Raw genomic sequence first — 23,931 nt, 5'->3', positions numbered from 1 at the left:
GTGAGGTATTTTAGGGTTAAAGGGATAGTTCACTTTGAAAAATTTTTTTGGTATGTTGTAGCTTACCTCAAGGGCATCCAAGATGTAGGTGTCTTTTTTTCCGCAGTAGTTTCAATTTTTATATTTTTAGGTCAAACCGTTCTTGTCTGTCAGTCATATAATGCAGGTCGATGGTCACAGCCTCAAAGAGCATGCACAGAGTCCAAATTAAAACAATTCCCCATCGTCCAAATTAAACAATTCCCCATCGTAAGTACACATTGATGGCCTAAGACACGAAACGAGCGGTTTGTGTGAGAAAACTAACAGTATTTATATCGTTGTTACCTCTTGAACACAGCTGCGTCCAAGTGATCTTAGGGCGCGGGCGGGTATAGATATATACACTAGATGTCGCCTTGGCTACTGCAGTTCATTGGAACGAAACCGTACATCTAGTGTATATATCTATACCCGCCCGCGCCCTCAGATCATTTGGACGTGGCTGTGTTCAAGAGGTAACAACGATATAAATACTGTTCGTTTTCTCACACAAACCGCTCGTTTCGTGTCTTAGGCCATCAATGTGTACTTACGATGGGGAATTGTTTAATTTGGACGATGTGGAATTGTTTTAATTTGGACTCTGTGCATGCTCTTTGAGGTGGTGACCATAGACCTGCATTATTTGACTGACAGACAAGAACGGTTTGACCTAAAAATATCAAAATTGAAACTACTGCGGAAAAAAAGACACCTACATCTTGGATGCCCTTGAGGTAAGCTAAAACATACCAAAATGTTATTTCAAAGTGAACTATCCCTTTAAGGAGACATTCTGTGAAAATGGACAGGAATCCACTGGATTGCAAAAAAGGGCTCATTTTAAACTAGAATGTAGCCAAACTAAATGAGAGTTTGCTAAAAGAATGCCTGAATAGCTACTTGGCAATTGGTCAACATTGCCCAACAGACAACTAGAAAAAAGGAGAGTCATTTCCGAGGAATTTATTACGTTTATTACATAAACATTAATTTATGTGATTAAAGATTAGGATGTCTTTGGAATAATGTGCACCGATGAATCGTTGTAAGATTAGTAATAAGACCAGGAATGAGCATTAAGAGAGTAAATAGGACCCATTTTGATATCATGTTGACTTTAATGATCACTTCACTTTTTGAGCTGATATTTCCAAGTAGTTAGGATGAGATACTGTAGCTCTATGACAATTTTTAAATTGGGTTCCAAAGGGCGTGCGGAAAGCCAGGCACAGGCAGTCACAGTGCGAATTAGCCACCAAACCACCCGACATCAGTTACCCCACAAAGACCGCATCACAATTCACACCCTGTTGCCTGTCAGATGGAACTGGAGTCAGCCAAACTCATTAGATACACACACACACACACACACACACACACACACACACACACACACACACACACACACACAATCATCCGCTCAGCTTCTAGCCACTTACACTGTCTCTGTTTAATTCAGAAAGCTCTTTAGACTTCAAGATTTGTGACAAGCTCAGGGGCAATATGTCTCTTCGGGGTAATTTTGAGATTGTAGTAATACTAGAAAGCATTTAGAAGGCTGATTCTATTGTAATATATGCTACTTTTACCCACTTAGTATAAACTGTCAGAATAAAAACACTAATAGAGAGTGTGCGTGGGTCATAAAGAGATAAAAGCCTCTTCCATCCTGAAATAACTTATATTATAGGCTACAATAGGACTCTTGGATGCTGAGTGGTCAAGCATTCCAGCCATGCAAAAATACACAAAATAGTCCTTAGTAAAGCAAGACACCTGACACAAATCAAACAGGATAGTTGTACAATCCGATCAATAGGTTGTACCGCTGGTACCTTGGTGCCAATCCTTCAGCAGACGAAACACTGAATTTTTTTTCAAGCGGACAAACAGAAAATGAAACATGACCTGGCTTAAACCCAATTTAAGCCAGTACAACTTATGTTTGTTCCCTCATGCACTCATTTATTAGCATCACATTAAATATGCTGTCTACCCTGGCAAGGGTCCATAGTAACCGCAAGGATGTGAAACAACAGCACCCATTGAGAACAACTATTAATCTTAGTTTACATGTCAGGGACTATATCTGCAAGTGGAATGATGCCACTTAATGAATTTGCTTACTTTTTAAAGAACATTTATGTCCTAATTATATGCTAAAAGACACTATATTGTGAGACTAAAATAAAAAATAAAAAAACAGTATTAGGATGTGGCCATCGGTGCTGCCACAAATGATAAACTCACTTGTCTGTCATCTCCTGTCCGTTCCAGCAGAGGGAGCTGTTGAGTGCCGTCGGCTCTTTGCTGCACAAAGATTCTCCGAGACCACTGTAGAACTGACTGAAGCCCCTCAGACCAGAGATAAACTCCCTGCAGCAGACAGAGAGGAAATTGAGAAAGTATGAAAGCAGCAGAAAGAATAAGCCATGTGGACTCAAAGAAAATGAAAAATGAAATTAGATCAGCACAAAGAGGCAAGATTAAAAAGAACAGCACAAAGATACACGCATTCATGGGGAAAATGAGGGGCATGGAGAAAAATGAAAATGGGTATAGGGTCAAACGCAGTTTGAAACGTGATCTACCCCATTACATGTCGTTTACTGTCAGGCTAAGTTGATTTGAGACGCTTTGACTGATAATTGACATTATGCTGGAAAAAAAAAACAGCATACTGTTTTGGCTCATCTGTTCATCAGAGTGAGGGAGAGTGGAACAGCACAGGACAGAGGGGGCAGAAGGCGACTCAATGTCACTCACATGGCAGGAGACAAAGCCTGTGTTAATGAGCCTCTCTCTGTCACCATCAGCCTGAACACACACACCTCAACTAACAGCACAAATACACAAACACACTCTGCATTTCACAATTCATATACATGTAGGCTACCTCCACCCAGAATGAATCAGTCGCCCACCTAGTCAGACATGTGCAAGCTCAGATTTTTGAAAAGTTGAAAAGTATATCTTTGATATATTTTGAATAAAATATGATATAAATATGGCCCTGTTTACACCTGGTATTAAGCTGCGTTTTGGTCGACGCAAAATACAGGTGTAAACGGGGTCTAAAACATTTTGAGCTTGTCCACTTTCGACCACTTCCAGTTGAAAACACATTAGAGTGGATTGCTTTTATAGTGTAGACACTCATGTGGTCGAATGCGTTCGAACAGCCACAAAAGACCTCTCTGTAAACTGACTTAATGCGTAAACATTATGGGAAGCGCGCTAGCCAGACGGGATTTAAACTTTGTCGGCTGACGACCCAAGTTTGGTTGGAAGACAAAAAACGTAGCAATGTTCTCTCACCATTTCTGATTTCTAACAAGCACTCACAACGTTCAGCGCGGTTTCGCGGCTATCAGAGCAGAAACGGAAAACGATTTTTGGCATAAAAGAAAAATCTATAATTTTGACCAATACAATGTATTGTTGGCTATTGCCACAAATATACCCGTCAGACTTATGACTGGTTTTGGGATCCAGGGTCACATATTAGAATGATTTCTGAAGGATCATGTGACACTGAAGACTGGAGTAATGATGCTGAAAATTCAGCTTTGCCATCACATATATCACTGTTTTTACTGTATCTTTAATCAAATAAATTAAGTCTTGGTAAATACGAACCTTCTTTCAAATACATAAAAAAACAACCTTTTAAACAGTAGTGTATACATGACAGACATAGAATTTATTACATTACTACATATTATAATATTACATTTTATTTATATATATATATATATATATATATATATACTTTGTATTAATGTAAATAAATGAATGTAGGCTACATATTAATATACATAAATTAAGGGACATTTTACCCAAACCATCTTAGAATCAAGTAATACACTAAAAGTAAAACACTACTAAATTGTTAAAAAAGCTTTTTTGGTCATGTCTTATCTTTAATAGGAAAAGAAGAGGAAGAAAAGTACAGAAGTAGAAAAAAGGTGCATGATACCCCTGCACACAGCATCACTCAAATACTCAAAAATATAGAACAGACTGTTTGAGTGGGTTGGAAGACCCCTAAAAAGGTCAGTAAATCTAAAGTATACAGAGAAAACCACGAAGGACGAGATAGAGTCAGAGAAAGAGAGAGAGAGAGAGAGAGAGAGAGAGAGAGAGAGAGAGAGAGAGAGAGAGAGAGAGAGAGAGAGAGAGAGAGAGAGAGAGAGAGAGAGTGAGTGTTTCAGAGGCGCTGAATTGGAGAATCTATTACAGCATCAGAAGATGTGAGCTGTATGAAGCGATGCATGAGAACGGCATTATGGTTGGCTGTAAATCCCATTCCTCACATTTTATTTTCACGTCAATTCTATAGCAGGAATGCTTTGCAGCATTCTTGAGTGGAGTGTTTAGAGCACTTGAGAGGTTCAAATAAAACAGAAATGTGTGTGTTTTCAGCAGCTGATTGTCATTTTAAGAGCTGACGGTTAAGAGTAGTCAAGCCATACTCATGTTTCAATACTGCTGAATAACAAGACCAGCCATTAGAATCAGTGAGGCAGTTAAGCTATAAACGCATTAAGCACCATAAAAGTGCCGATTTATTTAAAGTATTCAAAATAGCTTTATTTGAGAAACGGACTGAAATTTAAGTCATTTGTTTTCAGCTCAGCTTTAAGTCTGTTCCTCACACAGAGCTATCTAGGACCCTACGATTTCCGTGATGCAGAAAACGCAGTCAGAAAAACACAATTTACCGAATCTCTAGGAATCTGAAGCTCACAGAAGCTCAAAGGATTTGCACTACAACCCTCCAAAATTCCTTTTAATTTGAAGAAATTTCTTTCATTCAGCTAAGAGGTCACGCTGTGACTTATCGATCTTCTGTTGGTTCATTTGATACAAATTCGCAGGTCAAAGTTCACCAAACTTGAACTTTGGAATTCAACAAAGCAAACTTCTTCGCATGAGCTTGTGTTTTCAGTCTCCAGCTCTCAAAAGAATGGACCACCCTGTTATCGAAAAAGAAAAAAATGTAGGACAGGGACTTGGTTCTATTGATCAGTTTCTGACTGGATGGAGACAGATCTGAAGGCAAGCTTGAGGTCAAATGTAAAAAAGGGGATGGGTTAAGTTGACAAAATTGGAGAAGTCCTGCATACGTCACCAGAGAGAAGTTTTCATTCACAATAAGATCAAAACATGCATTTAGAAAATAGATGACTTTACATTTTCATTTTGACTGTTACTGTCAAACATGTTAACTGACTGCTGTTTCTTTAAATCACTTCATATACAAAATTCAAATATTGAATCATGACGTTACCTGCGGCGTCCAAAGAGGGTCTCATCGGGGTCAAAGTTCACCGGAGGGCGGTTGTGGGGCACCGGCGAGGCTGCCGCGTGTTCTCTCGACAGGGCCAGGGCACGAGACACCCGCGGGGGCGCGTGCGCACATATCCCGCTCACCTGTGAACAGGAAAAGATTGGCGGGATGAGTGTTATCACTCTTGGACACAGTCCTGGAAGACATCCAGCTGAGAAAGCAATTAATAAGACAAACTGTCCCTGCAAAACTTCTTCCCCATTCAGCTAATTGTCTGGCTGATGGTGCCGCATTTGCCTCCTGTTTGTTTGTTTGTGTTTGATGACAATAGGATTTACATAACAAAACAAGGCATTGTCGAGTCTGTCAGACACTTTGGCTGCGCTCTTTCAATAATCATAACCCTTTGCAGACATAGCGAAAGTAAACAAGCCTCTCGTTCCCCTTCTCGTGTGCGCTAAATGCTATTGTTTTTATACGGGACAACATAATAATAATAATACCCCGCTACCATGCTGGCTGTGTGAGATAATGGAGTCTTGCCATTCTTTCAGGTGCAATAAAAATGCAAATGCTTCTTAATGTTTAGCTTGTGGTTTAATGATTTGCCGCTGTTTAATTTCCCATGGGGGCTGGTCCAGGGCGTCACTTTGCCATGTAATGCTTGTGGCATATTGTGCCTGCTTGTTCATGAATGAATTTGTGTGTGTCTGGGTAAACAGGCTCTGGAATTCTGATGGGATCCGGGAAAGGAAATCAATAGCACAAGGACATCTTCATGCGAACAGGGACGGCTATGGGATTGGTCGCTGCGGCTAAACATAAGAAGATACACTTTTTAACATGTTCTGCAACATCAGTGCGTGGGGTGATCGGATTCACTCTACAGTCATTCATAAAATTTGCACACACCAACAAATATACCAACAAACTGCTGTTGAGATAAACGACATGATTATCAGCGTAGATCAATAGAAGCTCTTTCAAGCAAACAGCCCAGGGGAGGGCAAATAGATACTGTTGATGTGCATGTGAGTGTGTTAGTGTGTGAAAGAGATTAAGAGAACGAACAAAAGACACAGAACTAGACAGCGACAAAAGAGGTACGGCGGAAGATCAGATCAGAGAGCCTTGATACAAATGCAATCCTGATGCAACATATTCCAGCACTGCAACACTTTCTACCGTTGCTTTTCTCTGTGGTTCCTCGGGTCACAGGATATCGGACTCAAACCCAAGCTATTTAAAATGAGCAGGTAGCTAAGTTACAAACTACTCTATATAAAAATAGCTATGGTAAGTTGAAAGCTAGCCATATTGTTTGTAATACATGTTTAAATACATAAAAATATATAGGGTGAAAGTAATCAAAGGAGTGCTTATATTCAGACCAACAACATTATTGGATTTATGTGACAATTCAATAAACAAGAGTGAACAAGGCTCACTCATGTCAAGGATGATATCTTTAATGATAATGATAGATATAATGATAGATATATATTCTAAATTACATTTAGAATGATAGATTAAAAATCCTTCTAAATGTAAAAGAATAGCAATGTAAACAGAGCCCACACCACAACTATAATGATAACAGCAGAGAGAAACAATATTGTTGGAATCACTTTCTGAAACTGGTGTGAACAGGCTTTTATAAAAGTTCATGAGTATTTTAGGTTTTAGACACAATACTGTCACTTTCTATATTTTTGTTCCGCCAGCCAAAATAATTCCACTATGGTGCGTCTTTCTTGTATGAATAAACGTTTTATTAAAAAATCGCTTGAATTAATAATTGTTGTTTTTTTTAAATACAGTCACTTGCTTCATTGTTGAATGAGAATCAGTGCTTTTGAACAAATCAGTTGAATAAATCTTTCACGAATTCACTTACAACAACTGTCACATGCTGCCATCTACTGGCATAAGGATTTAAATGTCTGTTTGAACACCGATATAAGCTGACAGGCACATCGGTCATAATGCAAAATTATTCTAAATGACTCTACTAAAATCTATTTTTGGATGCAGCTCATCATATTAGTTTAATGCTTTAACTAGTTAGTGGTACACATGTAGTCGCCTCACCTGAATGTGCTTGTAAAATAGTTTTGGATGTTTTTGCCGTAAAAAGCAGATTTATCTTCAGACTGCAAATTAAACATTTAAACACTTCCCCCACCCTCTCCCCTCCTGAGACATGGTAAAGTATAAGGGGATTAGGCAGGAGTCATTTACACTGGAACAGCTCTGAAGGATTCTAACCCAAACTGATGAATTGTGATTTCAACGGTTTCCATTTTTCTTTAGAAACAAATCAAATGCAGATGTTACTTAGGAAAAACCATTAACCATCAATTGCAGCCAATTTTCAGCTATACACCTGTAGAAACCAACTTTTTTTTTGTTCATAATGTCTAGATAAATGTTATATATACAAATTTAATAATTTTATATTATTTTACTAATTAATTAGCACCTTATTTTAATTAAATTGTATGTTGTTGTAATGCTGTTTACCGTTGCTGTTGAAATATCTCCATGTTTTGTAATTTTTTCATAAATCATTACTATTGGTAATCTTTTACTGTATGTCTGTGTGTTTTGCAAATATTTAACCAATGAAAAGTATTAGAAAGAGGTAATGACTAAACCTCGTAACTCCATTGGATCTTCAAACTGTCAGTATAACTCCACCTCGCCTCTATCGTGAATGAAGTGCCGCACACATTTTGGACCATCTCTGTATGTTTGCAATGCAAGGGTTTAAAAAAAATGGTTCTTTGAATAAGTACAGCATTTTCTTTACTCAAGAAACACAATAGCTATGATAAACTTTATAACTTGTAAGTTTATGAAAAAATAAATGACGATGCACTTACTGCCTCAGATGTGGTTGTTCTAGACAGACAAAACATGTATGGCCGAAATTCTCAAAAATTTGCTGGTCAAAAACCTCCATTTACGCTTGTTTTCGGTAAAATTTTTAATAATATAATGACACATGCAAGTGTCTGACCATATATAAAGCCACAATATCCTTATATACAATATATACTTTGACAACACAATGTTTAATTATTTAAAAAATACTGTGTTTTTTCCATTTCCTGAAAAGTAGCATTTTGGACATGCCAGGTTTCCGCCCAATAGCGACAATATTTTTCTTGTCATTACCTGTTTTGTATATAATGCTTTGGTAATATTGTATGTAAACCCAATCATGCCAATAAAGTACTTTAAAATTGAAAATTGAACACTGTACATATGTAAAGGTGGCTGTATGGATTGCACAAAGACAAAGGGGAATCCACAATAAACAGCCTTCATTTATAAACAAAACAAACATGCCGGAGATTTCTGGAGCAAAACTATCTAAATCACATAAGTGTAAACGAGAACTGGTCCGGAGTAAAGGAAACACAGGGCTGTAAATACAGTGATAGAACAAAGGAAACCAAGCTAGACACATATGCAAACAAATGAGGACATAATCAGCAGTCTGACCGGGAACAGGAAAACAGGAACAAAAACAAACTAAAACACAAACAAACCAACGTACTTTTTCGCTGATATATTGTAGAAAAAAATGTAATGTCGTACTTAATAAAATAGCTTTGCTACTGAAAATTGACTTACATTTTTTTTTTATTGACAATTCTTAAATTTTTTCCTATTCAAGTAGCCGTTTAACTCGGATATACGTCACAATATAGGGAAGAAAAGACTATCACAACTTTCATTTCAAACTCACAGTGTTGCTTTTAGCAATGCTACTGCTCAAACCTGGACACATCAAACGCTCCGATTGGTCCTCATGTTAATACACTCAACCAGATGAATTCTACAGTATCAATGCCAAGCCTGCATGTACACTATCTAATCTAATCCCAGACACCCACACATTCTTCCCCAATGCTCCCTGTGGTGTGTGCTCATGGGAAATCATTAGTGGCCGGTCTGAAACATGGCTCTTTCCTGCTGTAATTTACTCTGTGTTGCGGGTCTGTGTCCCTACGGCCTTGATTAATGTGATTGGGTGTGTGTTTGTCTCTGTGTTAGTGTGTGTATCCGGGCCCTTGGGGAGCTGTGGCACAGGAGTATAGAGATAGTTTGTATACAGTGTATGTAAGACTGTGTGTGATTGTTTCTCTCATTAGAGGGGTATTAATATCAGGCGGGCAACAGAGGATGTGCTGGCTAACAGTAACACTGAGATAAGAGGCGTCTCACAGAGAGGCTCTTTAAATATCCAATGCCTTTTATCTGTACCTCACACACCCCTGAGAGAAGCATTAGGACACACACACACACACACACACTCATGAACAAAAAAACAAACACTGTTTTTGCACCTCGTTTCCACCAGAATGGTTCACATGCACTTCATGACATCAGTGCGCAATGTATAATACAGACATATATCCTCAGCTGAAACAATGGCTTATCAGTACAGCTGAAAAGACAAAAGGGGTAGAATGTGAAGGTTAAATGACAAACGAGGCCCAAAATGCTGGGATTTCTGTTATAATAAAGCAATAACCAATTCAAGACCACACAATGAAGTGATTTTACATCTACTTAAGGAGTTTGAGCAAACATCCAATGGATGCAGGAGGACTTAAAATAATTTAATTAATATTTATTTATATAATTAAATAATCGAAACTCTAACTGAAATTAAAATGCTAAAAACACATAACATACTGTAACATGTAAATGACAGAACTTTGAACAACTCAGAAGTTCTTATTTAGAAAGTATATTTATATTTATTATAAAAAAACTGCAAAAAAAAAAAACCCTGTAATGAACGATCAATGTTTATACTAATACTACTAATAATAATCACAGCCAGATTTTTTCTGAAGAAAATGTGAGTGGTGCAAAAGTTACTAGCACTAAATGTAGCTGAATTTAAGTGGTGTGCAGCAACAGGTTTGTGTGGGCTTTTTTTTTTTTTTTTTTTTACAATGGTTTTGAATACGGCTCATCACATCAGATGTCAGGAGCAAGATCCATAAGCGTAGATTTAGCTAGGGATGACATTTTCCCAAACATCTTGTCTATAAAACAAAAATCATTCTGACAGAGCATTTGACGGATAGTGATGCGTAAGATCCGTTTTGAGGGCATATGAAAGAGCCACGTCCGATTGAAATCATGCAAGAATAAAGCAATTTCTTGGAACTGTCTTTCACAATTCTCTTTGGTCAATGGATGCATAAGCTGGAGTGATTCAGAGAATATGCAGCAAGTGCCAGAGGTCATGAGGGGCATCACTAAGGCCATTTTAGTAGGGCTTTAAAATAGAAAAGAGTGATAATATTTCACAATATTACTGAAGTAAAAAATTCAATCAAGAAAACTTTTCCACAAAATTAGTTTAGGTCTGCACAGCAAGAAAAAACAAAACAAAACTGGTAAATCTAAGCAAATGAAATTTTGTTGAACCAACTTAAGTTCCTCTGTCATACTAACTAGCAATATCACACATCATGGTCGTCATGTAACCAATCACAGCCTGAGCAAAAGCACCACTCTTCTGCGCAAAGGTAACCTCAAAATGCAAAAACATAAATCTTCAACATAACTGAACATTAAACACTAACAAGTCTTTCTCTTTATTGAAAAACCTATAAAATAACACTTAATTTCAAAATTTACTCTCCCATTTCAGTCCCACGCAAAGTATGCTGGGAACTACAGATCAACTGCCCAGTTAGTTGTCAACAAAAATGTAGTCACATGAAGTCATGTAGTCATAACACAAAATTAATAACTTCCATTTTACAAATTTAAGTGGATTTAACATATAATGAAATTACTTATACGTATATATATATATATATGAAGAGTTCAGATACAAAAGCCTCTAAGTGCCATCTGAAATGTTCTTCTAGAATGATCATTTTTATCAAGCTTGTATATTTAAGTTCAGTAATTTCACTTAAATGACAATTCATAGGTAATTTTCATTGCCATTTAAGTGAAATTGCTGAACTAAAATATGCGAGCTTGATAAAAATGATCATTCTGGAAGAAAATTTCAGATGGCACTTATATATATATATATATATATATATATATACAGTGAGGAAAATAAGTATTTGAACACCCTGCTATTTTGCATGTTCTCCCACTTGGAAATCATGGAGGGGTCTGAAATTGTCATCGTAGGTGCATGTCCACTGTGAGAGACATAATCTAAAAAAAAAAATCCAGAAATCACAATATATGATTTTTTAACAATTTTTTGGGATGATACAGCTGCAAATAAGTATTTGAACACCTGTCTATCAGCTTGAATTCTGACCCTCAAAGACCTGTTAGTCTGCCTTTAAAATGTCCACCTCCACTCCATATATTATCCTAAATTAGATGCACCTGTTTGAGGTCGTTAGCTGCATAAAGACACCTGTCCACCAGTAATACAATCAGTAATAATCCAACTACTAACATGGCCAAGACCGAAGAGCTGTCCAAAGACACTAGAGACAAAATTGTACACCTCCACAAGGCTGGAAAGGGCTACGGGGAAATTGCCAAGCAGCTTGGTGAAAAAAGGTCCACTGTTGGAGCAATCATTAGAAAATGGAAGAAGCTAAACATGACTGTCAATCTCCCTCGGACTGGGGCTCCATGCAAGATCTCACCTCGTGGGGTCTCAATGATCCTAAGAAAGGTGAGAAATCAGCCCAGAACTACACGGGAGGAGCTGGTCAATGACCTGAAAAGAGCTGGGACCACCGTTTCCAAGGTTACTGTTGGTAATACACTAAGACGTCATGGTTTGAAACCAGCACATGTCAAGGCCCGTCTTAAGTTTGCCAATGACCATTTAGATGATCCAGAGGAGTCATGGGAGAAAGTCATGTGGTCAGATGAGACCAAAATAGAACTTTTTGGTCATAATTCCACTAACCGTGTTTGGAGGAAGAAGAATGATGAGTACCATCCCAAGAACACCATCCCTACTGTGAAGCATGTGGGTGGTAGCATCATGCTTTGGGGGTGTTTTTCTGCACATTGGACAGGGCGACTGCACTGTATTAAGGAGAGGATGACCGGGGCCATGTATTGCGAGATTTTGGGGAACAACCTCCTTCCCTCAGTTAGAGCATTGAAGATGCTTTTTTTTTTTTAGATTATGTCTCTCACAGTGGACATGCACCTACGATGACAATTTCAGACCCCTCCATGATTTCTAAGTGGGAGAACATGCAAAATAGCAGGGTGTTCAAATACTTATTTTCCTCACTGTATCTATACACATTATCTCACAAAAGTGAGTACACCCCTCACATTTCAGCAAACATTTTAGTATATCGTCGCTGTCGGGCGGAAATCTCCTATATCCCATGTTTCCCTCAATGAAGCGCAGCTCCCCAGTACCAGCAGCACTCATGCAGCCCCAGACCATCATGCTATCACCACTATGCTTGACTGTAGGCAAGACACAATTTTCTTGGTACTGTTTACCAGGGCATCGCCACACATTCTGGACACCATCTGAGCCAAACAAGTTTACCTTAGTCTCATCAAACCACAGGACATGGTTCCAGTAATTCATGCTCTTGGACAGGTTGCTTTCAACAAAGTGTTTGCGGGCTTTCTCGTGAGCCAGCTTCAGAAGAGGCTTCCTTCTGGAACGACGGCTATGCAAACCGATTTGTTGCAGTGTGCGGTGTATGGTCTGAGCACTAACATTAGGTCACCCAACCATTAGGTCACCTGATGGAGTTTTAGGACACCATTAGGTCACTTGATGGAGTTTTTCGGTTCCTTGCCACTGTTGCCTTTGGCTTGCTCAGTTGGGGATATTTTGGGGATATTTAATTTAATTTTATCAATCAATAAATTCCTCTTGAAACAAACTTTGTTGTATTATTTTAATTTAATACTGTGAAGCTGCTTTGATACAATCTGTATTGTGAAAAGCGCTATACAAATAAACTTGACTTGACTTGACTAACAAGCTGACCTTGCGCTTCTGCAACCTCTAAAGCAATGCTGGCAGCACTCATGCGTCTGTTTTTTGAAGCCAGCTTCTGCACCTGACGCACAGCACGAGGACTCAACTTCTTTGATTGACCCTTGCAAGGCCTGTTCCAAGTGGAACCCGTCTTGGAAAACCTCAGTATGACCCTGGCCTGTACTGTAACTCAAGTTTCAGGGTGTTACCAATCTTCGTATAGCCTAGGCCATCTTTTTGGAGAGCAACAATTCTAATTCTCAAATCCTTAGAGTTCTTTGCCATGAGGTGCCATGTTGAACATCCAGTGGTCAGTATGAGAGAATTGCACTCAAAGCAAGATGCAACAATTTGTAAGGTCCTGTCAAGCAGACAAAAACATGAACATGATGAATAGGACATGTGGCTTTGCATGGTTAAACGACGCACAGCTATTATCACTCAGGGTGTACTCACTTTTGTTGCCAGCTATTTTGACAATAATGGCCGTATGTTGAGTTATTTTCAGAGGACAGTAAATATATACTGCTATTCAAGCAGCACAATGACTACTCAAGTTTCATTTCTATAGAATTGTCCCTTGAGTAGATATACTAAAATGTTTGCTAAAATGTGAGGGGTGTACTCACTTTTGTGAGATACTGTATATTTCGTGTGTGTGTGTGTGTGTGTGTGTGTGTGTGTGTGTGTGTGTGTGTGTGTGTGTGTGTGTGTGTGTGTGTGTGTGTGTGTGTGTGTGTGCATTTTTGATCAAATAAATGTAGCCTCTGTGAGCATAAGAGACCAATTTCAAAAACATTGAACAAATCTCACTGACCCAAGACTTTTAAACAGCACTGTATGTTTTTAAGTTGAGATGTCTGGTTGACATCAGATCTATTAGGAGCTGTCACAGTCCCTCACTCATGACAGGTGATGTTCAAAGCTTTTCCCTCAGGAGTTCTGTCTGAGAGTTTCGAGGTGCAATGAGTGAGTGTGAAACAGCACAGGTCTGTTCTGTTCTCATCCTCAGTGTCAGGTGAGATGTAACTACAGCAGAAGTCTGCATGCACCTCCTCATTTACAGCTGAGAGGTCAGAGGAGGAGGAGCTCCACTCCCTCGGGCACACATCGGCTTCCGTAACATATTTCTGCTCACTCCATCACTTTCATGCACCCTAAAAGTGTGCTTTTCAATCTTGTTCTCTCTCTCTCTCTCTCTTGTCACCATTGCTCCCTCACTTCTGCTCAGTAACTGGTAAAAATAGTGCTTCATAAATCATGCATTCTTTTCCAGAGCAAAGAAAGAGGGGGCACACTTTAAAAGGAGAAATGAGAGATAGAAAGATCACATTCAATGAGAGGTTTGATGAGTGAGATGTCACACTGCCGCTTGATAGAACATGGCTATGGGGCTCTTCAGACTGGGATGTAATATCATTGTTTTACAGCAGAATTAGATTCAGGTAGGAACAAGAATCATTCTGGAAACTTCTGAAGGTGCTGAAGCCAACAGGATGAAAAATGGTTTTCAGCCACCAGGACAGACACTGTTGCAAGGATCGGATGTAGCTTTTGGTTTGACACTGGACAGTTTAAACTAAGTCATTATACAGATGTAACATTTTTTATCCTAAACTGTGAAATGTTAATTTTACGAATAAAAACGTTTAAAAAACATGCAATTATATACATTTTAATATTCTCTATATATTACAGTTGGAGGAAAAAAATTGAATGTTTATACAGTGTGTACAAAAAAGACATGAAATTGTATCATTAGTTATGTGATATTTGTATAGGCAGACCCTGTTTGTTTATTATTTAGTTACTTAGTTTAAGGTCAGATCAAATTTGATCAGCAATTTATGCAAAAATCCATGGTAAATAATACACGTATCTGAAGGTTTCACATAATTTTTTTTTTTTTCAACTGTACATTCTGTCAGCTGTGATTGCTAGAAATATTGCTAGGGAATATTCAATAGTCTTTTTACATTGGTAGAGAAATGTCCCTGTCATCCATACTCAAATCTACACCCATGTACCTTTGGCTTAGCAGTGTCATTTTGACACATTTAAATGTCAGTCTTCCTTGAATTCATTCCTCCATGGACAATCCTAGAACACAGGTTACATCAAGGGAGGAAAAACCGTCACAGAGATTTTGGCAAGCAAGACGTGTCCCTGGTTCAACATGTTTTGTTGATCCTGGGAAAACATTCCTGTCTGAAAATGTAGTCCTAACTCTGTCCCTACCCCTAAACCTAACCCTACCCATAACGTATCACTAAAATCAGAGGGAAATGATAGGTGAATAACAATGATGTAGAAGCACATAACCCTGGTTGGTAGCCGAAACTTGACAAACTGTAAATGTATCCCTGAAATCTGATTGGTTGATTGGAATGTTGTTCCAGGATCAATAAAAAATGTTGATCCAGGATCATGTTATACTTGGTGAAATCACGTTCACCAAAATCACAGTCAGTCGGTTCCAATCTGACGGCACTTTACAGCCAACTGACAGACAAACACGCTCAAACACCAGCTTTGGCCTTATTGGCCATCCTCCTTTTATCTGGGTCAACAGCTGTTGATCATAGAGAAGGGAGGAAAAAGAGGATGAGTGAAGGAAAGAGCACAAAACCCCTTTTCTTCAGCACTGTTCCCTTGAAAAGAAAAATGCACACAAAAAGAGCTTAAACTCACAGATAATCACACACCAGACTCCCATGAATGTCATGAAGTTTCTGATTGATTCTCAAACAAAAGATGAGCTTTATAGTCGTTGAACTAAACCAAGGGCTTTGCTGTTTGTGAAGCTTCAGTTTTTAAAATTCAGAAACTGCCTGGAAAGGTCACACACCTACACATGTGCTCTAACCATCAGTGTTGGAGAGTAGATAAAAGCATCAGTGCCACAAACGTAACTACATTTTCAGTAGTGTGTGATGGTAGTTCAGTACTGTAGTATTGTAGTAAGCAGAAATGTAACATTACAATTTCTACAATGCTGTTTTTTGTTACGCAGAATTTTCTACAATAGTCAACATGCTCTCTGTCCTGTTTCATACAAACTTTGGTTTGGTTTATTCGGGCAGTTTAAAAGAATCTGTTCAAAATGATTCACCAAAATGATTATGAGTAAATAAATGTAAGGGAAAATGTACATCCAGCTGGTTGTTTTTGACGGGATGATCATGAAGCCGTTCCTAGCAAGCATAAAGTGCTGACTTCGGTTACCCGGATGAGCCTGTTTTATCAGTTTTTTCTTGGTTTGATATCAGGGGATAACATACCACGGGATGGTGCGACTGACCAATCAGAATCAAGCATTCCACAGAGCCGAGTAAAAAGAGTAAATGACAGCTAAATATCACAGCAGCTTCCTCAACACTAACCATGTTTACATCCGAATTGTGAATTTAAAAAAAAAATAAAAAATTGCAAAAACTAAATGTTGACCTGACCTGATAAGGCAAAATCACAGGACTTTTTTGAAGCACATTGAGAAATTTATTTGGTAAATGTATGATAGTTTATGTCTACGGAGCTTCACATATGACATGCAGAAAAATAGATATTGTGCCCATGAATAAAGAATTCGTTCCTACGATTTAATTCGGGCCATGTTTTATTAATTTACTTCCTTGTTTTAGTTAAATCGTGATTCTTTTTGCCTTTGTTTTAGGTAAATCATAGCCACGTTGTACTAATTTGTACCCTCTTTTTAATTTAGATAAATCATTGCCATAAATCTGACCACCTCAAGTGAGACAAGTGATTTTTCTAGGGTAATTTGATTTCTTTTGAAACCCAGCTAGTGCTAACCTCAAACTTGAGACACACTCTCTCTCCGTCACACGCACTGTCCTGTTATTAAGCAATAACCAGCTTCATGAGCGTCAGTGTCAATAGCACTTTACGCTGAAGGACGCATTACCATATATATGGAGGTCTGGGTGAACATACAAACACCTGTACTGAGTAAACACAGACTTTAATATTGTATATCTCTCAGATATCCAGAAAATGGATTGACTGAACGTTTCTAGAGCACATATATTTAGCAACAGAGACATTTGCAAGAGAGATTTGGACATTAGATATGGAAATATTATTATTCAGTGTGATGGCATAAATTAACAGCCTTTGGCAATGTGTAGTGAGGTTATTTTTATGTGTGCATCACACTGTAGAGCTTTAATGTGAGGTTGCATGGCCAAAAAGTATAAGATGTAATAGTTCCTCTAGGACCCCGCTGTTAAAACTTCACAGGAGCCCCATCAAGCAGCCCGATTACCCCTTCAGGAATAAATAACATGTTCATATTCCTCTTATCAAAGGCCTCTCTGATCTCCACAAATACTGCGTGAACCAAACACAACCACAGTCATAAACACACTTACACACACCCACGCTGTACCGGCGAACCGAAGGTGGAGTATTTTACACATCGCGGAGGAGGGGATAAGTGGAGATGGAGCTTTGATGAATAATGTGAGTGCATTTCGCTGCAGCAAGCGAGTGTCTTACGCCAACGGGAAGCTAGGTGTTAAAGTGGAAAGTTTAGTACGTCGTCCCCATCATGCAAAAGCAGAACAAGCTCCACCATTGCTCACATTCAATATTTCATGAGCACTTGCCCTCCTGATCTCGCTAACACACGCTAGCAATTGGAGTGTGTTATTGCTGTTTAAACTCCTCCTGCCCCCGTGAAAGGGCCATCAGCGAAAAAAGGTTTGTCGGTTCCTGGAGAGCGAGGGAATACTGTAAGTGTTCGGGTAAAAATGTTTTAGAGTGTTCTTATGCAAGCAGCGGCCAGATGAACACATCTGAAATGGTTAACGAAGGGAAACGAGTGGGAGAATTGTTCACTCTTTCACAAATAAACATCTATCCTGTGACGAACTTACTCTGATTCATTTGTAATACTGCAACTTTTTTGGTTACTGAAAGGTTTCTACGGAGGCACGTGGTGATGAAAAAAAAGTGAGATTGGAGGAAAAATTATATCTCAATGCTTTGGCATTTCCTCTCAAAACTTTTGTGTTCCGTCACAAAAGTATTGTTTTCCCCAAGAAACTGCACTTCTCTCGCATTGTTTTTCTATCCACCTCATATGATTCCCCATCACCAGTTTTACACTCACCTGCAAAGTTTTGCAAGAGAACACAAAAGCACTGAAATATCATTTTCACCATGTCCCTTTAGAGCAGTGGTATTCAAATGGCGGACCACGGTCTGGTTCCAGACCCTGGCTTGGTTGCATCCGGACCACGGGACATAATTGCGCCATTTTACCGTTTCTACAGTCTAAAGTGAGCAGCGCAGCAAAATAACGGAGCAGTTCACGCCACAAGAGTTTTTGGTAATGGTCCTTTGGCGGTACATCATCTAATATTTTTATCAAGAGAGCCAAACGTGCTTTATTCAAGCCCTTTACGCTCCATGCACGTTGCCTCTCTCTCCCGCTAAAGACTAAAGTGCCACATTAAGAGCTGCAGATGACATGGTTATTTTAACAACAGTTGCAGAAACATGTTGAGCAGAAAAATAGATACTTTTACTAAAACACTGCAGAAAACGAGAATGCAACAAATACAATTATTTTTATCTGTCACACGGATGACTCCGATCAGGTTTGTGACAAGTTCACACGTGACACCTTTAGATGTTTAGCTTTTTTCATACATTTAGCATTACTAATCAGCATATTAAGAGCTTTTCATAATAAACAATGTTATGATTTGGAAAAGTATTTAGAGATGGCAAGGGAAGACAAAAAACTTTAAAAATCAAGTTAACATTGTTTTGTGCTCATGATGAGAGTTTTGATTTTTAGATTATGTATGTTGTTTGTTTTTCCTAGTTTATTCAATATAAAAATGGTCCATACTTTTCTTAAGAGGTAAACCCATGTTTTCTCAGTCCCAAGGCCTTCTAAATGCCATACACGTAGGTGTCTAAATGTAAAAAAAAAAAAACATTGGAAGAAATATTTAGTTCTTTGGTAAAATTGGTAAAAATGCTCTGGGCCCGGTTTCCCAAAGCGTTCTTATCTCTAAGTAGTTCTTAACCTATTCCTTAACCTCTCTCTTAACCTTATGGGACGGTTCCCGAAACGTTCGTACGCTAAGTATATCTTTTGTAAGTCACACTTTCGTAAGGTTGGTCTGGACCACTCTTAGCTTTACCTTATCACTGTTGCAGGTCTATATGAATATAATTCTGAAGTTTTAATACACCCAGACAGTGTTAAGTTAGGCTAATTCAAGTGTTTTCATGCAAAGAATAAAATTGTCATTACACTGATTTTTTTTTTTATTATATTATTATACAATATTATTAATTTAATTAAAACGCTCTTTTAAAGGCCAGTGAAAGCATAGGCTACTGTCAGTTAAGTCCTATTCGGACGCTAATATTGTTTCTCATGGGCTCGTCGTATTTTAAACATTTACAGGGGTAAGTCGGTGATTTTAGTGCCGTCCGAATCCATAATATCAGTGTTTTTCTCCCCCAACCCGCGTAAAAATCCCTGGCCAAATTAGTACCTTCTGTTTTTTGACAAACAGGTCATATACGGTAATTTAATTGCCGCCTGAATCCATATCTCTGAGTTTACAAGAGATTCGAAATTCACGGTTTAAATCCTTTTTGATCACTGCCGAGCACCGTACGCAAGATGTAAACTTTTATTACTGAAATGCTGGAAAGTATTTCCAAGAACAATATTTCATCACAGCTCCACCTCAGCGAACAAAAAGGGGAAAGAGAAGAAGGCACGTACATTTTTGAAAAGGTTATTGTGGCAGCAATATATGTTACAATTTTAAAATAATAGGCTAGGTTATTATAGGCTATTATAGTTTGGATTATTTTTTATAATATCCAATAATCATAATAAATGCAATTTCAACTATTTCTGAAGTGCTTCTCTAATAAAGAACACCACTTTCTCACATAAACAGCCCCTGCATGAGAGAATAATTGATTCTCGAGTCATCGATTTCAACCAATTCAGCACCATCGCCACGGACAGCGCCGGGTAACGTCGCACGTAAGAAGGTATATCTTAAGCAGCTTTCTAAGGTATAGTTCGGGGAACACACTTAGGAACATAAACAAATTTGGTAAGATATATCTTTCGAGTCTTCTTAGCACGCTAAGAGTGAGCGTTATCGGGAAACCGGGCCCTGGCTCTTAGGGCCCAAGATTCTCATCTTGTATGACTATTTTGAGTGTTTAGGATTTATTATTTTACAAAGTACTACTGCTGCCCTGATGGAAATGTATAACTGTTCCAAAAAACTATTGTCCGGACTCCGGGCCTCTGAAATATAGAGACCAGGGCTGGGTTTCCCGATAACGTTGTCTCTTAGCGCGCTACGAAGACTCTTAAGGTATAACTTAACTAAAGGTATACCATTTCTAGGCGTGTTCCCCGAACCATACCTTAGGAAACTGCTTAAGATATCCCTTCTTACGTGCGACGTTACCCGGTGCTGTCCGCGGCGATGGTGCTGAATTGGTTGACATCGATGGCTCGAGAATCAATTATTCTCTCGTGCAGGGGCTGTTTCACTACATTATGTGAGAAAACGGTGTTCTTTATAAAATAAGCACGTTAGAAATAGTTGAAATTGCATTTATTAGGACTAATGGGATATTATACAAAATAATCCAAACTATAATAGCCTATAATAGCCAAGCCAACATATTTTAAAACTGTATCACATTGCTGCCATAAAAACTATTTAAATTTTTTACGTGCTTTCTTCTCTTTCCCATTTTTGTTCGCTGAGGTGGATCGGTGATGAAATATTGTTCTTGTAAATACTTTCCAGCATTTCAGTAATAAAAGTGTACATCTTATGTACGGTGCTCGGCAGTGATCAAATAGGATTTAAATAGTGAATTTTGAATCTCTTCTTGTAAACTCAGAGACGTGGATTCAGACGGCAATTAAATTACCACACGACCTGTTTGTCAAAAAACAGTAGGTACTAATTTGGCCAGGGATTTTTACGTGGGTTGAGTGAGAAAAAACACTGATATTATGGATTCGGGCAGCATTAAAATCACCGAATTACCCCTTTAAATGTTTAAAATACCGTATACGTATACGAGCCCATGACAAGAAACAATTAGCGTCCGAATAGGACTTAACTGACAGTAGTCTATGCTTTCACTGACCTTTAAAAGCACTCTTTAATTAAATTAATAATATTATATATAATAATATAATTAAAAATCTAACAACAATCAGTGTAATGACAAATTTATTCTTTGCATGAAAACACTTGAATTAGCCTAATTGAACACTGTCTGGGTGTTTTAAAACTTCTGAATTATATTCGTATAGACATGCAACAGTGATAAGGTAAAGCTAAGAGTGGTCCAGACCAACCTTCCGAATGTATGACTTACAGAAGGTATACTTAACTAAGATTGTTTCGGGACACACGTATTATCGATAAGGTACAGCTTAAGGTGTAACTTAAGAACGACTAGGCGTTAAGAAGGTTTCGGGAAACCCAGCCCAAACCTCTTGGAACTTTAATTAAATACCCCTGCTTTAGGGACTCCATAGATTTTTGTTTTGAAAAGTTTTGAAAAATACATGTGTATATTTTCAGACCTTAAACCATTTTTTGGAGAACCATACATTTAAAAAAAAAAAATTTTTTTTTTTTTATTTGAATAATTATTGAGATAATTTAAATCAATTAAATAATGAATAATAGTTAAATATACACATTATGTACTTTGTTATCTTATAAATCTAAACAAATGAAATATTACCATATTTTTATTTGTTTAGTATACATTTATTGTTTAATAGTAAAGACTAATTATAGGATTGCATTTACACGCCTCTAAAAAGACTGAAAAGTCATTAAAAATTCTGTGTAAATACACATTTTGCAATAATTGTTTTAAATTTATTTAATAAAAATTGCAGTACATTATTTATTTATATTTATTTTTTAAAAGTACTAAAATAATCATTAATGGCCATTAGAAAACTGAATTGTTAAGAAGAGTTGGAATTGTGCCAGCTATTACTCTGCATGTAAATGTACTAACTATTATAGATGTCCTGAGAAATCTTGATCGTTTTTTATTTTATTTTGATAGCCCTTGGCTCTGTTAACAACCAATCAGAAAACTAGCCAATCAAAAAATCCCTGTGAGTCATTTCACTCATTCAGCTCTGCTGACATTGGGTTTGCTGACATGTGTTTGTAGGTTGAAGTTTTGGAGACAGAGTGTTAGCAAAATGGCTTAAGTTAGCAAAATGGCTGAAATCGCCTACAGCGCTCAAATTCTCACCCCGTTACTGAGACCATGTGTCACTCACCTGTGCGCTGACTTTGCTTTTGGCCACCACAGCTTGTTTGAGAGCTTGTCTGATAATGACGTGCAGTCTGAGCACAACAGACTCGATGTCCTGCTCCCCTTTCATGGCAGTGGCGAGTGATCCCAGTTCCTCCACGTATGCCCTCCAGTGAGGCTGCACCTCCGCCGCCCCCCCTAGACACGCTCCCATGGTGCTGACGCACAGAGGACGGCACGGCCGGGCCTCCAGCATGCCTTGACAGTGAGGACAGTACCAGAGCTTCAGCAGCGAGCGCCCGCAGTCCCTGCCCGCTCGCAGGTGCTGGGTGGTGTTGACAACTTCGATGCCCAGGTTCAGCGCTTGCAGGAAGACACGAGTGGCCAGGAGCGAGCGAGACAGCCGGGTCATCATCATCTTGGGAAACGACCCGAATGCAGAGGTTCCTCGCCAGGCCCCACGGAGGCATTCTTCCGAGATGCCCGTCACTGCCCCGTTGCCAAGAAGACGCCTGTATGTGAGAGGAAAAAGGCGGGAAAAGAATGTGGAGACCATGTCGTTTACATTAGCGTCCGAGCCCAGGATGTAGAGAGACATGTCCATGAATAACTGTGTTACGGCTCCACTGGCTCCGGTGCCCAAACCGGGAAACTCCTCCCGTATCAGCGTCAGAGTGGAATTACGACCTAGACGGAGCACCATGTCAAAAGCCTCTGAAAAAAAAACAGAAAGAAAGAGATGAATGGAAGGGTAATAACAGAGTACACTAACTCTCAGAAAAAATTGGGCCAAAGCTGTCACTGGGGCAGTACCCTCAAAAGGTACTAACTGCACACTTTAGGAGTAAATAAGGTACAAAGGTGTACACTTTGAAGAGGTACCACTACTGTGACAGCTTTTGTAAAAAAAATTCTCTAAAGTATCCTAAACTATTTGAGCATTGAACCATTCAATTTAGTTTAAATATAATCCTTTGTATACATTTCACAGAAGCCACAGACCAGGAATAAGGCTAGGGCCAAAATGGCAGACAATTGGATTACATCAATGAGCTTGTGTTCTGGGTGACAGACTTCAGCCCTTTAGATATATACAATGATTTTAATTATGTTGACTTCTTAGGGCTTTTTCACACCAGACACGCATAAATAAAAACGGCAATCATGCTCGGATCTGCACCAAAGCAATCGCTTTGAGTTCACCTGAACAAGGAGATCTCGGCCCAATTGAAAATGAACTCGGTTCTCCTGAGGTGAGAAAGCAATCCAACCAAATGGACCAACGAACCAAGCAGTATCAAAATTCGTAATG

General features: G+C 38.6%; 1 protein-coding gene across 1 annotated transcript in view; it reads right to left on the bottom strand.

Annotated features, from left to right (window-relative positions):
- gpc3 (glypican 3) overlaps positions 1–23,931 on the bottom strand; it is a 149,780-nt gene that overhangs the window by 53,967 nt on the left and 71,882 nt on the right. The window contains exons 3-5 of the mRNA XM_082178605.1: positions 22,645–23,333; positions 5,318–5,460; positions 2,275–2,400 (exon numbers count right to left, since the gene is read on the bottom strand). Of these exons, the coding sequence (XP_082034731.1) occupies positions 2,275–2,400; positions 5,318–5,460; positions 22,645–23,333 (958 nt within the window). The remainder of the gene's footprint in view (positions 1–2,274; positions 2,401–5,317; positions 5,461–22,644; positions 23,334–23,931) is intronic.

This window comes from Leuciscus leuciscus (assembly GCF_965113295.1).
Source record: "Leuciscus leuciscus genome assembly, chromosome: 8".
NCBI classification, from domain to species: Eukaryota; Metazoa; Chordata; class Actinopteri; order Cypriniformes; family Leuciscidae; genus Leuciscus; species Leuciscus leuciscus.
Note: the sequence above shows the minus strand (reverse complement) of the source record. Positions and strands in the feature narration are given on the sequence as shown.